The 14313-nt window shown below is 46.1% G+C and overlaps 1 protein-coding gene across 2 annotated transcripts in view; it reads left to right on the forward strand.

The window, feature by feature from the left end:
- Positions 1–518: 518 nt before the first annotated feature.
- The window catches only part of TBC1D9B (TBC1 domain family member 9B), a 30489-nt gene continuing 16694 nt past the window's right edge, over positions 519–14313 (forward strand). The window contains exons 1-6 of one of the 2 annotated variants that reach the window (XM_090064049.1): positions 519–737; positions 5638–5748; positions 8707–8825; positions 11755–11983; positions 12717–12975; positions 13779–13986. In XM_090064049.1, the coding sequence (XP_089920175.1) occupies positions 620–737; positions 5638–5748; positions 8707–8825; positions 11755–11983; positions 12717–12975; positions 13779–13986 (1044 nt within the window). In that variant the 5' untranslated portion in view covers positions 519–619. The remainder of the gene's footprint in view (positions 738–5637; positions 5749–8706; positions 8826–11754; positions 11984–12716; positions 12976–13778; positions 13987–14313) is intronic. The other variant, XM_090064050.1, reaches the window with a different exon arrangement.

A 14313-nucleotide genomic window follows, 5' to 3' on the forward strand; every position in this document is an offset into this window, starting at 1 on the left:
GTCCCCCCCAAAGTCTTGAAGGGCAAGCTTTCAGGCCGAACTCCCTTAATTGAGCATGGGAGAAAAGACATTAAAAGTTCTCCTGCAGTCCCTATTTCATAGGATTTCACGGAGATGGGGAAACTCCCCCAGGCCCCCGGTTCATGGGTGGTACCGGGCCTCTCCCCACCCGCGAGGACGCGAACCGCCTGGAAACACAGGCAGGGGCAGGATCTCGGGGGAGGCGCTCCCTGTCACTGGAGCGGGGGAAAATATGAAGACATCACTTAAAAAAAAGGTCGTAGAGAAACGCGAGAACGCCGGCGTCCCAAACGAGACAAAATCGCCCCCCAGAAAACCCGCTCTTTCGCCGCGCCGACACCCCCTTGCTCACACGGGGTGAGGGTCGGTGCTGTCGGCCCCCCGAGCGCCACTCGCCCCTTTTTCCGGCGCGGGGCCACGGCTCCCTGAGGCGGGGGCTGGGCCTCGCTTTGGCCCCGCGGGCCCGAGCCGGCGCCGAGGCGTGGGGCCGCCAGGGGGCGCGTGCGGGCAGGCGGAGGCGGCGGGGCCCGGCCTCAAGGAGCGGCGCCGGGCCGGGCCGGGCTGGGCCGGGCCGAGCCGAGCGGTGCGGCGCGGCGCGATGTGGCTGGGCCCCGAGGAGGTGCTGCTGGCCGGCGCGCTGTGGGTCACGGAGCGCGCCAACCCCTTCTTCCTGCTGCAGCGGCGCCGCGGCCACGGCAAGGGGGGCGGCTTCACGGGTGAGGCTAGGCTGGGGCGGGACACGGCGCCTCAGGCCCAGCTGCGGCCTGGCCCCCGCGGCACGGCCTGAGGTCCTCGCCCGGCCGGGGGCCGCTGCTCTCCTCGCAGGCCGCGGCCGCGCTCGCGGCGAAGGGCCGCTGCGCCGGGCGCCTCGAGAGACTGCAGTGATGCTGGGCTTTGTCTTTTGGGTTTGAAGGTGAGGGCTTGAGCGGGCCCTCGGCCCCGTGGAGAGCTGGAGTCTCTCCGGGGAGCCGGCCGTGGCACCGAGCCGGTGTCGCGTGTTGATACGAAACCCGACGCCTTTTATTCCCGTGGTTTTTCTCTTCGAGAAAGAGAATGCGTTTTTCTTTTTGAGAGAAAAAACAGAGGGCGTAAAGGCGTATCAGTAGAAGGCAACTGGACTGTCCCCTGCGATGGCTGCCCTAAGCAAGATGCTTGCAGGATGCCTTTATGTCCTTGGTTTTCCCCGCGGAGAGAAACGTGTTCTCTTTCTTGAAGAGAAAAATTGAGGACATAAAGGTGTTGGGTTTTGTATCAGCAGAGGAGCAGAAAACCAGAGTGTCCTCTGCGACGGCCATCCCGCTCTCGCCTGAAGCGACTGAGTCTTCCCCTTGGTTTGTTTCCGTTTCTCTTCCGAAAAAGCCTAGCCTAGCAATCGCCGTTAGAAACCCAGGGCCCCGAGGAGCAGCAGGCCCTTGCAGGCACCGCCACTTCCCACTTTGCGGGAGGAGAGCAGGGGCCACGCATGGATCGGCTGGAGGAGGACGTGCCTCCAGGCTGAAGCAGGCGTGTCCGGCGTGTTTATCTTGCACTTGGCACTCGGTTGTGGCAAGTATTCTGAGTAATTTATTTTGGAAACCAATAGTCTGCCAGCCCCTGGTGCAGGCGAGTCTGTATAAAACATCCGCGGCCGAGATGAGGGCTGTGTTGTGCTAGATGCTGTATGTGCAGGTTGTAGGAGTAGGGTGGCCATCATAGAGGACAGTCCAGTTGTCCCTTCTCTATCAATATGAAACCCAATGCCTTTATGCTCTCTGTTTTTCTTTCAAAGAGAAAAATAGAGGATATAATGGTGTCAGATTTTGTATCCATAGAGGACAGACTAGCAGAAAATGGGAATGTCCTCTATGATGGCCACCGCATGTAGGAGGCTGGCTGTGCCTCAGAGATGACCATTCAAGGCTACAATCTTGCACATGACAGCATGTCTGTCTAAAGGCAGTGGTTCCCCCTCACCCTGGTGCGCGCAGGACGAAAGTTTCAGTAGAAAGGACAGACCAGGGCTGAGAGCTGCCAAATATTCTACCTTGTACTGATGGGAAACTGAGGCACAGAGAGATTTTTTTTTTTTTCCCAAGCTCACCTGGGAAATTTTTAGTTGGGCTGGAAATTGAATTCTTCCTCTCCAACTCTTGAAATGACACACGGTTAAAAGCCAGAAGATGCTGTCCATGAACCAACCCCAAAGCAGGAATGTTTGTTGGGTTCAGACAGATGCTTGTTCTGAGGCTGATCTGACTAACCACATGTTTGGTCTCTTCGAAAAGTCAGTAATAGACTGTAATCATTGATGCCATTCTTATCACTGCGTAGATTATGTTAGGCTCTCTGTGTGTATCTTCACAATTTTGGATAAAAAATTACAGCCAGGTTTCTAGTTAAGAGCTGTGTATATGCCAAGGGGGCAGAGAGAAGGTGAATCTAGTATCACTGGGCGACTGTGTTACTAGGGCAGTGGCTCTCAATCTTTTTTGAGTCGGGGTTGATGATGGTCTTGTGTAGAGTTTAGTTGATGGATTTGTCTGGGATGGTTGGGTTAGGGATGATCCTGCCTGAGGCAGGAGGTTGTCCTAGATGAGCTCTGGAGGTCCCTTCTGGCCCAATTTCTTTAAGTCAGGGCACCTCTCCACAGCTTTTTGGATTGTGGTGACGCCTCTGGTTGAGAACAGCTGTTGGTGCTGCCTCAGTTTACCTCGGTGCTTCTCAACCCTATTCTGCCTCTTCCAGATAAAAATTGCCTAGAGTGCCTGGCTGCACAACCAGCCCCAGAAGGGGTGTGGTATGTGCATGTGCTCCTGCATTTGAGCTCTAACTAGCCTAAAGCATGTAGGAGCTGCCTCGTGCTGCATAGCCATTTCTGGTCTGGTCTCTCCTATGCTTCTCCTGGCAATAAAGTGGAACTGTCCCACACGCCTCTGTTTCCAGGAGGAACGTGGGAAGGGCTGGACCAGAAATACTACACTGCACCAGCCAGCTCTGATCAGAGCCCTAATGCCATAGGAGTGCATGTGGGGTAGTTGTACCTGGCTGTTTACACCCCTAAGGGGAATTTGTGGCACGGTAGGAAGCCACAGCATCCCATTTGAGAACCACTGTACTAGGGCAAGAACAATTGCCACTCCAAACCCATAGCAGAAAGGGCTGTCGTTGGGACAAACACCCAATGTATTATCTGCCTCTAATGGGAAAATTCAGCCCCACCATAACAAAGGCATCTCAGGGACATGGGCCATTAACTAGGGCAATTACAATGTCCCAGGAAGGAAAGAAGTATTCTTTGCAATAAATCCTTTGGTGTTGGTAACTTTACTGATTGCCTCTGGTAAAGTGTGATCTCCAGTGAGTGATATTCCAGGCTGGCCCCTTTTACTGGGATAGAGAGGGGGCACCTAAGATTCTTTCACAATCACCTGGCAAAGTTTCCCTGCTGCACCTGTTGGGTCTTGTGGAAGGGCAGTAGAGCTGAGGCTTGTGCCGATAAGGAATTGTCCCAGGGCAAACCTTGGTCTGTTCTTTGAGACCAACAGCGAGACAGCAGGGAGAAGCTTGGAGATGTCTGATCCTGCATCGGCTATCACAAAAACAATTGCCATTTGCTTATAGGTGTGCATAATTTGTCATCTGGAAATTTGATAAGAATAACTATATTTAAATGTGATCATTGAAATAGCATGTCCCAAGCAAAGTTTCCAATAATTAGAGAAGCTGAAAGAGCAGAAGCTTCCTTGAAATAGATGAGTGATCGTGCCTTATAGCTTTGATGTATCTGGGAGTGCTTCAGTAATGATGAAAACTACAACAAACCCTAAAATGGTAGCGCCAATACTACCGATTATTTTAAGCTAAAGTTTACAGAATAAATAGATTGAGTGTTAAGACTTTTTTTTTCCATACATGCAGTTTTTAAGAAATACGGTACTCATGGTAGTTATGTCTTTTTATAAGGGCAGGAGATGACTGGTTTGTATCCAGTGATAAGCAAATGTAAAAATAAAACTGACTGTTGCAGATGTTGAATTAGCAGGCTTTTAGCTCTAAGTTGAGTTAAAATGGCACTTGTGTCCAGAATTTTTTCTAAAAAGAAAGTGCAGCACTGTGATAGCATCACTGCTTGGGAGAGCAACAACTGTCAACATTTTATAAGAACCTGTTAAACTTCTCATATTGGTTTTGTGTAGTAGAGCAAAGCTTCAGCTAACACAGTGCTGTTGCAGAGCATCAGTGGAGGTGCAGTTTCACTGTCCTCCCATCTCTTGAGGCAGTTGCAAAGTTCAGAGGGTTTTACTTTACCATCCTTAATGTTGTTCAGAATGTGATTTGATCCGTTTTACATCTGAAAAGATGATGTTTTGGCTTCACTCTAAATTTAGGAGGAAATGAAACAGGCTGTTTCACCTCTGACTCCATAAAAGCCCCTTGTGGTCAGCAAACAGTATCAAGAAAATGGGAACTGGGAAACCATCCTATTCACTTAAGTGCATGTTATTTCTCCACCAGAGCAGTAGCTACATGCTAAGCATGTGGTTAAATGTTCTGAAGGGATCTGAAAGCATGTCTAAAATCCTTCTGTACCTTTTGGGTAGTACTAGTTAAGGCAAAAAAGGAAAGAAAAAGTTCCTCACAGCCTGATGATTCACTCCTTATCTGACAAGAGAGACTGAGATTTAGGTTCGTGATCCCTCTGACCCCTGAATGAGAATTCTGTAACATCTTTAATACTTCAATATAAGCACATTAGCAAATAAGACAACCCCAATAACAAACTGGTTGGTGCATTTCTCTGGCGGCTCTCCCTGGTACTGGATACCGGGAGTACTTTCCTTTGTAAAGTTAGGGTATCTTCTTACCACCTTCTTGCCTCTGCACACTGAAGTTGCCTCTCCTCTAAATTGTTAATCCAGAAATCTTTGAGTTTAAGCTGTCTTCTGGTGACATCACTGAGGTCTGCAAATGCCGGCATTTACTAACACTTGCTCACTGCTCTCTCTTGTCTGCTATTTGCACTGAAAGCTATAGTGTAGAAATGTCTCTGGTATATTTTGGGGTTTTGGAGATCTTAACATACATCACTGACTGATATGGACAGGAAAACTGTAGAATCTGTATCCTTCTGTAGTGGTTTTGGTATGTCAGTGAAACCCTCAGAGGCTACCCAGGAGCATTCTTCATGCTGGAAGCAAAGCTTCACAGCCAAGTTTTTCACGTTTTTTGAATAAGGTCTGTTGAGTGCTTCCCACTGGAAAATTGTTTATTCTAGACTTGAGTATTTCCAGCAGATGTCTTTACCTGGGTCTAATTACAAAACCTTTAAAGGGATTATCTTCTTTCACTGAAAGTTTAAAGGGAGAATGGAGTCAGCCTAAGGCTTAAGACATCTGCTTGTAACCTTTACTGTGGAATCCTTAACAGTAGGGTAAACCATAGCTATTTGGTGTGGTTTGTTTTCCCTTGGGATGGGGTGGGCATCCCTTCAAGACTAAGGTGCTATTGTTCCGCCATTCTATTGGAACGGCAAGGAGCACATGCTGCCTCTATCCTGCTGAGGCTGCATTTTCTGCTTAACCAAACTCTCTGACTAATTCCAGTTAGAGTTTATTTTCACATCTTTTTTTCCCCCAGGTCTGCTTGTGGGAACATTAGACGTGGTTTTGGATTCCAGCGCTAGAGTTGCCCCTTATCGGATCCTTCACCAGACCCAGGACTCACAAATCTATTGGACAGTAGCATGTGGTGGGTACTGCTGCAACTCCTGCCAAGTGCTGGCATACATATCATTGCACCAAAGCAAGCTACTTGATCATTTCTTCAGATGATTAGTTCTGCTCCTGTTGAATGTTGACAGATTCTGTCTTTCATTTCTTTTTTTTTTTTTCTTTTTTTTTTTTTTTAGGTCTACAACTTTTAACACTTCATTTTTAGGATCATAACAAGTGAGCTAATATTGCCAAGAATCTTGACAGCCAGTGAGCCAACCCTTGGGCTGCGTAGGATGCCCAAACTGGCAGAGATCCTAAAAGTGTGTGTGTGTGTGTGTGTGTGTGTATGCACACAGCGATGTAAACCCACTTCCCACAAGGACTCCTTTGTCATAGCAACTACTGTGTTCTGCTCTGCATACTGAGAGTACAACACATGAGGAAGTGCATTGAAGTGGAGAAATAAGGTTATTCATGGTGCTGAACAACACCCACAGCTACCTTCACCATGTTGCTGGGGCCCTTCTTTTTATTACACCCAGCCTGAGATCTTTTTTTCTGAAAGGAATAGGTCAAAAGAACTCAAGTCTTATGCACCAGCTGAGTACCTGAGCCCCTACTATTTTACTGCTGAAATTATTTCTTGTTGCCCAATTCCAGGTTTGAATTGGATACCATCCCCGCTTATCTGGCTGAGAAGGCTGGTTATTAAGGCTTCAGATCCTACCTGTTGGTGGAGAAAATATAGCCAGACTTGTATTGGGCTGACTCAGTGTAGTGAGAAACTTTGGCAATTGATAAGCAAATGGTTGTGAGCAAGAAACTGAGTGGAAAGAAGCAGTGTTTTTTTGGTGTATGTGTTACAAAGTGGGTTTATATAATACCTGTTATGAAACTGAGCACAAAGGCGCTATATATGAAGCCCTGCTCCTAAGGAATGGTATACCATACATGCACAACTACATAACTATTTTAACTATCTCAATCCCTGAATTGTTCTCTATGAATGCATTTTTGTATTAAATGGGAATGATAGCAAGTCTCTGTGATAAAATGCTATACCTTGGAGGAAAAAAAGGTGCTCTCGTTTTATTGGTGGACGTTTTATATAATGAATCATTCATTTTGACCATAAATTTAATCTAAGTGGAAAAGCAGAATATTACAAGAAGTTGTTATGCTAGTATTCCATGTTGTAATGATTGAGTCTAGTACCCTAGTTAAGAAGCAGGGTGTGATAGGTGCATTTAGAGACTGTTGTACTAGATAAATGCAAGCAGACTTATGTTCGAGCTTGTAACCCCAACTTCAGCACTTTTTAACTTGTGAGTGCACAACACAGCTGCATACATGGTATAACAGCACTCTGCATGACTTTTGCAGAGAGACCTCTCCACCTACAACCATGAAATGAGAGGTACAGCTGGTGGGGGAACTTCAGATTCATTCCATTTTCCGAACCACTGGACATGCTTCTTCCAAATGTAAAGGACTGGTCAAATACGTGGATGCCTTTTAACTTGAGGCATTTAGAACTGTCAACAGTGATAAATACATTGAACTCTAAACAGTGGTTACAGCAGACTGCAGGGATCCTTTCATCTTGTCTTTGGGTATACCTGTAGTCTATGCTTCATTGACTTGGTGGGTAGAAAACATGCATTCATAGCTCCTTGGTCTTCTGAGACAGCACTGTTCACAAGACTTCTGGTTTCAGATGTTGGGGTTATTTTGTTTTGAAAAGCCACAGAGAGTCTTGGATGGGTTTTGTGTCCAACAGCAGACCTCATCTGTGACTTGTTTTGCTGAGGCAGCCACTTATTAACCTCAGGTAGATCAGAAGCTAAAGGGACTTGCTTGTATCTTCTGTTTCCCCCAGCACCTCTTGTTCCTCCATCACCCTTGGTACGGGCTGATAGCCCTGTGTGGAGAGTGTACTGGAGAATGGACACTGTCATGAAGAACTGAAATGCTTAATTAAAAATTCTTAGCAATTTCACTTCTCTCCCGTGTCCAATGGGGAAGGAGTTCTGTTTACGTGGCTGAAGTGGAATTTAGGCTTTACTGGAATTTGCAGAGGGAAAAAATATGTGGATAGCTTACACTTAATCCAGGTCATTTTTCAAGTTGTACTTCATAATGTTGATACCTTGTTTGCTACCTTGCACTTTTTAAAATTTCTTGGCTGTTTTCTTTGCCTTCATTCTCACTTGAAGTTATAACAGCGAACAGCTGACTTCCATTACTGTAGGCTGACACATGAAGCCAAGGGTTCTGCCTTCAGTGCACAATTAAGCTAAAAGACACAGCCCATGATGAACGGAAAAATCTCTTATTAAAACAGAAATTTGTAAAAGAGTTAGAGGGATGAAGCTTGCCCTCTGTGGGGTCTCCTGGTCTGGATGGTTATAGGAGACTGCAAACAATATGCTTTCAAAAAAAACAAACAACTAAATATCCCAAATAAGCGGCACAGCAGTATTTTATAGCATGAATGTTTCAGATTCGCTTAGTTGTTAAGTCCACATGCTCTTTGGCAATCATGCACAGCAGTAGAGAATGAAGCTGGTCTGCAGGGGTGCACCAAGTCCATTTATTCTGAAGTTACAGGGTTTTCATAAAGTTTTCTGTATTTTTATCCTCTGGAATTTTAACAATGAGAACCTGGAAAACTTTTCCAAGTTGTGAAATTCTTTTTTTTTGGGTGGGGGGAATGCATCTGCTGAACCCCAGCAGGAGGTAGGCTGCAACCTGCCAGAAGAGAATGCTGCTTCATCACTAGTAGGGCATCTTCAGCTGTGAGGACAATGATTCCCATTATTTGTAAAAGGCCAGACTTGCTGATTCCCTAGCATGAGTCTCGCTAGCTGGTTTGCGGTGCCTTGGCCTCTGCTGTGTGGAGCAATACTTGTATTAAATTCTCACTGTGAACTTTGTAGTTTAAAAAAAAAAAAGAATGTGCTCTAACTATTCTTATTTCTTCCACTGTTAGGTTCATCCCGTAAGGAGATCACAAAGCATTGGGAATGGCTGGAGAATAACTTGCTACAGACTCTTTCCATCTTTGACAGTGAGGAAGACATCACCACCTTTGTCAAGGGCAAAATACACGTAAGGGCACATGTTTCCTTGCAGGGCTTTCAGCTCCTTGGCAGAAAAATGGGGAGCCTTTCCCTTTTGGAAAGGAGGTTTCCATAGAGGCTGTTCCATCTGCACGCTTCTCTGGAGAGACATAAACTTCAAGTCTTCACATAAAAACTTACAGTGGATCAGCAACCTGTGTTTACCACCAAAGCACAGGATTAACACATACTCACAGTAGAAGTCATGGGGACAGTGCGGGAGATCTCCAAGCAGCCAGCATTTCACATTCTGCAGTAACTCATTAAAATGTGTTGCCTGTCTAACATCATTCCAGTGGGTTGAACTTTTGGCAGAGAGAAATGGGAAGAGTGTGTTATACTCCTTTTACCTCCTTCATATTTGTTTCCAGATAATTCCAGCTTATAAACAATGCCTTTCCATTAATAGGGCTGTCAAGAATCTCTGTGGTATAGAGTAACTTGGGCACCTTGCACTGAATTGTGATTCAGACAAACCCTACAATCTTTGCAGCTTGTGCAGGTAACAAAGACAAACTGAGATTGACTTGCTGATGCTGGAGAACAGGTCTGACTTATTTCTTTGGAGAGTGGCCAGCGTTGCCATTGGTAGTGGAGTAGGGACTGTCAGCTCTTGCAGCATCAGTGGAGACGGAGAAGGAGGCAGATAAACCAGTCCTCTGGCAGTTTCTTGGTAGGAATAGTACCTTGGGAAGGACAGCCTTAGAATGCCAGACACAGCTTGCCCTGGCTGATTGATGTTGATTACATTCCTGTATGCAATGGATTGTCTCTTGCCCTGTGTGCTGTAGCAGCAGCTGACCTTGGTGGATATACCTTTTCTGTCAGACTCTAGGTCGGAGTAGGCAAGGATTGCAAATATTTCTGGTGAAGAGCCTTACTTCTGGATTTTGCTTTCCTCTCTCAGCCCAAAATTGACTTTTGGGAGTAGCAAAAAACTCTTATCTCTTAATGGGCAAAAGCTGAAGACTAGGATAGGATATGTTACCTGTATTCTTGACTGCTAGATCAGGGGTGTCAGACATGGCCTGTGGATCAAACTTGGAAAGAGCCCTGTTGTCCAGACCCTGATGCTGCCCCAGGGTCTGAGCAGATCCAAATGGGGCACAGTGTGTGCAGGACCAGCCCTGTGGGCAGGGCCCAGAACACATGCTGCACACAGCACCAACTCCACCCACTCCAGGTCTGCACCTCATGAGTGGGTGTGTGGCACAGATCCTGGAGTGACTGAAACAGGTAGTGCATGTGGTGCCGTCCAGCTGAGTGCATGTAGCGTGGATCCCACACTATCTGAAGCAGGCAACAGGCCACATGTGGTGCCTGCCCCGACTGGACTGTGCCACGCAGTGCCCACTTCAGGATGTGTGATGTACACAACACCTACCCCAGCAGTTCTATGTCTGTCACATGGGACACCTGCCCTAGCGGGTCCCAGAATCCCTGGAGTAGAGCAGTTCCCAAAGCATGTGCTGTATCTGGCATAGTCTAGGATCCTTACTACCCACCTGTGACTGGGCTTTGTGTCACACAGTGCCCATTCCAACCACTCCAGGATCCACACCCCCCACAGCATGGGTCCCAGACCAGCTAGAGCAGACACCATATCCAGTCTGGGGGATAGGTTCCATGGGTCTGATCCAGCCTAGGGACCAGTCCCATGCTACTCGTCCAGTCCACAGGGCCAGATAAGTTTTGCATCCTCTGTTAGATGGATGCATAATGTACTTGCAGCCACAGACATTTGTGTACACTTTTCTGAAAACCTGGAAATGATCTGGACAGTAGAACTGACAGCCATGCAAGGAGTTAACATGATGACCGTCTTCCAAGTCGAGGGCGGAAGTGATAAAGACATGGTTTGAAAATGACAGTGCAACCAGGCACTGGCTTTGCCATCTTGTCATTAGAAAAAGGCAGCTGTGCTTGCTTGGAAGGTCACTGTACACCATGATGTACTGAGAAACTGCTCAGTTTTCAAAGTTATCTTTTCCTTAAGGATTTCTGTAAAGACTCATGAGTCTTCTAAAAATAGCTCCCTCTTAACAATAGAAATATGGAAGCAGCCCAGATCTGAGTCACAAACCAACATGTGTAACTTGATGGAGAGAGGGAACACAGGCACTGGCTTGCAATTCTCAGGCAGCTTCTCATTCTGGTTCTTTGCTGTTTGAATTTCATTAGAAGAGAAATATTTAACATTTAGAGTAAAGGTGGAAGTTGAGGACTTTTATCAAGGATTGCTGTAGCTTCCATCTGTTAGAATTGGTGGACTTCCATATGCTTAGGACCTCTGAAAATGAAGACTCCAATTCACAAAACTCACATGGCAGTTGCCTGGCACCTCTGCAGAAGTAGGAGCAGAGTGACACTCCAAGTGAGTAGCAGTTTTGTAGTTGGGATTGAGAAGGGAAAGAAAAATCTCCACAAAGGAGGAGGGCTGTACTATAATCTAGGAAAATTAAACCTCTAAAGTCCTCATTCCTGATTGTAACTTTGAGAGGTTTTCTTCCTGAGACTCCTTCGCATCCTTGTCCAGTTTTTTTCCTCCCTCGTAGGAGGCATATTCACTCCTCGTTAATAACGGAAATTGTCCCCAGGTCTCTTGGATGATGTATTCAGTGCTCCAAGGCCAGTCATACAAAGGTCACTAAACGTTTGTTGTGAGCAGTAGCTGTAAGTATGTGTTCGGGCATCACTTCACCTTCACCGAGATTCCAAGCTGCCTGATTTGTTCTTATGAAATGTCTCTTCATTTTATCTTTAACTTAAATCTAGTGGTGGTTTCCTTGCCACATTCTTTCCTTCTCTCTTTCTGTCTCTCCAAGCAGTAGTCGCCAGCTACCACTTGCAGTACTTTAACTCTGTAAATGAAAACAGAAGTGACCTTTTAATTTGTCACCATTGTCTCTTCCCTTCAGGGCATTATTGCTGAAGAGAACAAGAATCAGCAACCCCAGAGTGAAGAGGACCCAGGTAAATTCAAGGAGGCAGAGCTGAAGATGCGGAAGCAGTTTGGGATGCCTGAGGTGGAAAAGCTGGTCAATTACTATTCCTGCAGCTACTGGAAAGGACGTGTTCCAAGACAGGGTTGGCTCTACCTGACTGTCAATCACCTCTGCTTCTACTCCTTCCTATTGGGCAAGGAGGGTGAGTTAGTAGCCTGCTGGTTGTACTTACCTGACAACTCCCACTTTTCCTTGGGGTGGTTGGCCCTTTGTGTGGGTCCTTTTTGCTGCTAACATTTTTCTGCAGAGGAATCCTCTTTGAGGCTTATAGTAGACAAATGTATGGCCTCGTCTTACGTGTCTCATCCAGCTTTCTCCAGACTTCTGGGTAACATTTTCAAAAGCCACTCAGTGACTTAGGACCCTGATCCCTGTTTGTGTGTGCTACATAGTTTAGAGTCTGAGTCTCACTAGAAATCAAAGAGCCTAAGTTGCTTTTGAAAATGTGCTTCAGGCTCCCATGTCTCTTAAGCACTTTAGAAAGTTTTACCCATAACCTGTTGTGGAACCAGGTAATCCATGATTTGGTGGTTCTCTTTTGGGAATGGCATTCTACAAATATCAGCGGTTTTTGGTCTCCTGCCAAGGAGAAAAAATAAAAACCTGAGAAATTTGCATTTCCTACCTGGCAAATATTATTAAAGGAACCTGCATTATTTCTTAGCCCATTGTTTCCCCAAGTGCCTCCTTTATTATAAAGTATTTCTGGAGATCCAGGGTGAAATCTAAAGCAAAAAGTTGCCCATGACTGAGAAAAGAAGCAGTAAAAAGTAATAGTAGTGTGAGGACTTTGCTGGCAACTTTGGCTGTCCCTCTGACTAAGTTTGTCTTGCATCACACTAGAACTGCTGGCTTTGTTTTGGGTGTTTCCTCAGTGACGCTGGTGGTCCAGTGGGTGGATGTGACGCAGCTGGAAAAAAATGCAACACTGCTGTTCCCTGAGTGTATTAAAGTGAGCACCAGGGATAGTGAGCTTTACTTCTCCATGTTCCTCAACATCAACGAGACCTTCAAGCTGATGGAGCAACTGGCTAACATTGCCATGCGGCAGCTATTGGACAATGAGGGCTTCCTGGAAGACAAGACCCTGCCCAAGCCCAGGAAGCCTCTCAAGAACATCTCTGCACTCAAAAGGTGCATTTCCAGCAAGGAGAATGGGAAGGGAGAAAGGAAGCAGGGGATTGAAGGAATGAGCCTGCAGTGTTATGTATCACTTATTCAGTAATCAGGATTGGGGCCCTTGTGTCATTTAACCCATCATCCCTGTAGCTGTGCTTAGTTCTCTTCCAGCTTGGTATAGATCATTAATTTTATAAGCAAGTCCAGTGTATTTTCCCACATGTCTTGGGAAGGGTTGAAAGGAATTGCATGAGTAGGATTTGCTTCTTCAGATGATGTCTGGACTTGTTATGGATGGTGCTCTGGTGCAGAAACATAGTTTGGGAAGGGGGAGGTCTGCAACTGTTTTGACATGTTGTCAGTATCCCTCCGTATTCCCAAATGCTCTTCTGGTCTCCTTTGTCTGCAGTCCAGGGTTTTATTAATCACAAAACACACTTAGCATTTTACATCCTCAGAGTACTGTGCGAACTGCTATGGTACTGCCACTTGGCAACAGCACTGTACAGTTGCTCCCTTCTCAACAGCTTCAGTTTTGTGGTGATGTTTCCCTTAAAGCACATGCTAGGAGATGGAGAAGTATAACTTTTTATCTACTTTGTGCTGCAGGAAGTGTCTGTAGGGACCTACTTGAAATAGGAAGGCAAAGAGGGCAATTCAGAATAGCAGCTCAATTAAAAGGGAGTAGTGAAAATACAACACGGTCTGTAAGCTGGGACTTGAAGGAGCCCGTAGAAGGCTTTAGGGTGTGAAGGACAGAAGGTAGGGTGCCTTGTGCCTTTCTGTGTACGAGCATTATTATTTTCTCTCCCCACCAGAGATCTGGATGCTCGGGCCAAAAATGAATGCTACCGTGCCACCTTCCGGCTGCCAAAGGATGAACGTCTAGATGGACATACAGACTGCACCTTGTGGACTCCCTTTAACAAGATGCACATCCCTGGCCAGATGTTTGTTTCCAACAATTACATCTGTTTTGCTAGCAAGGCAGAGGAAGCCTGCCATCTCATCATTCCGCTCCGGGAGGTGGGAATCTCTTAAGTAAAGATCCATGTGTGCGTCATGGCCACAGCCCTTTGGTTTTTTAGGTTTTGAGTGTTTCTGGGGCTTGCAAATTTACAAGTCCTGACTTTCAACTCCTGGGTTAATCCATGTGTTGAATTAACTGTTTCCCCAAGAACTAGCTATTTAGTTAGATGCTGGAGCATTCCTTCAGCTTTGGCAATAATTGTAGTAGAAGACTAAGCACAATCCTTGTTGAAAGACAATTCTGTCTCTAAACCCCAGTAACAAAGAAGGAAGTGAAGGTAGAGAACAGGTAGATGTATTCCTCTATTTTTAATGAAGCTGAAA

Source organism: Crocodylus siamensis, chromosome 10, assembly GCF_052110815.1.
Source record: "Crocodylus siamensis isolate JL-2025a chromosome 10, ASM5211081v1, whole genome shotgun sequence".
In the NCBI taxonomy this organism is placed as follows: Eukaryota; Metazoa; Chordata; order Crocodylia; family Crocodylidae; genus Crocodylus; species Crocodylus siamensis.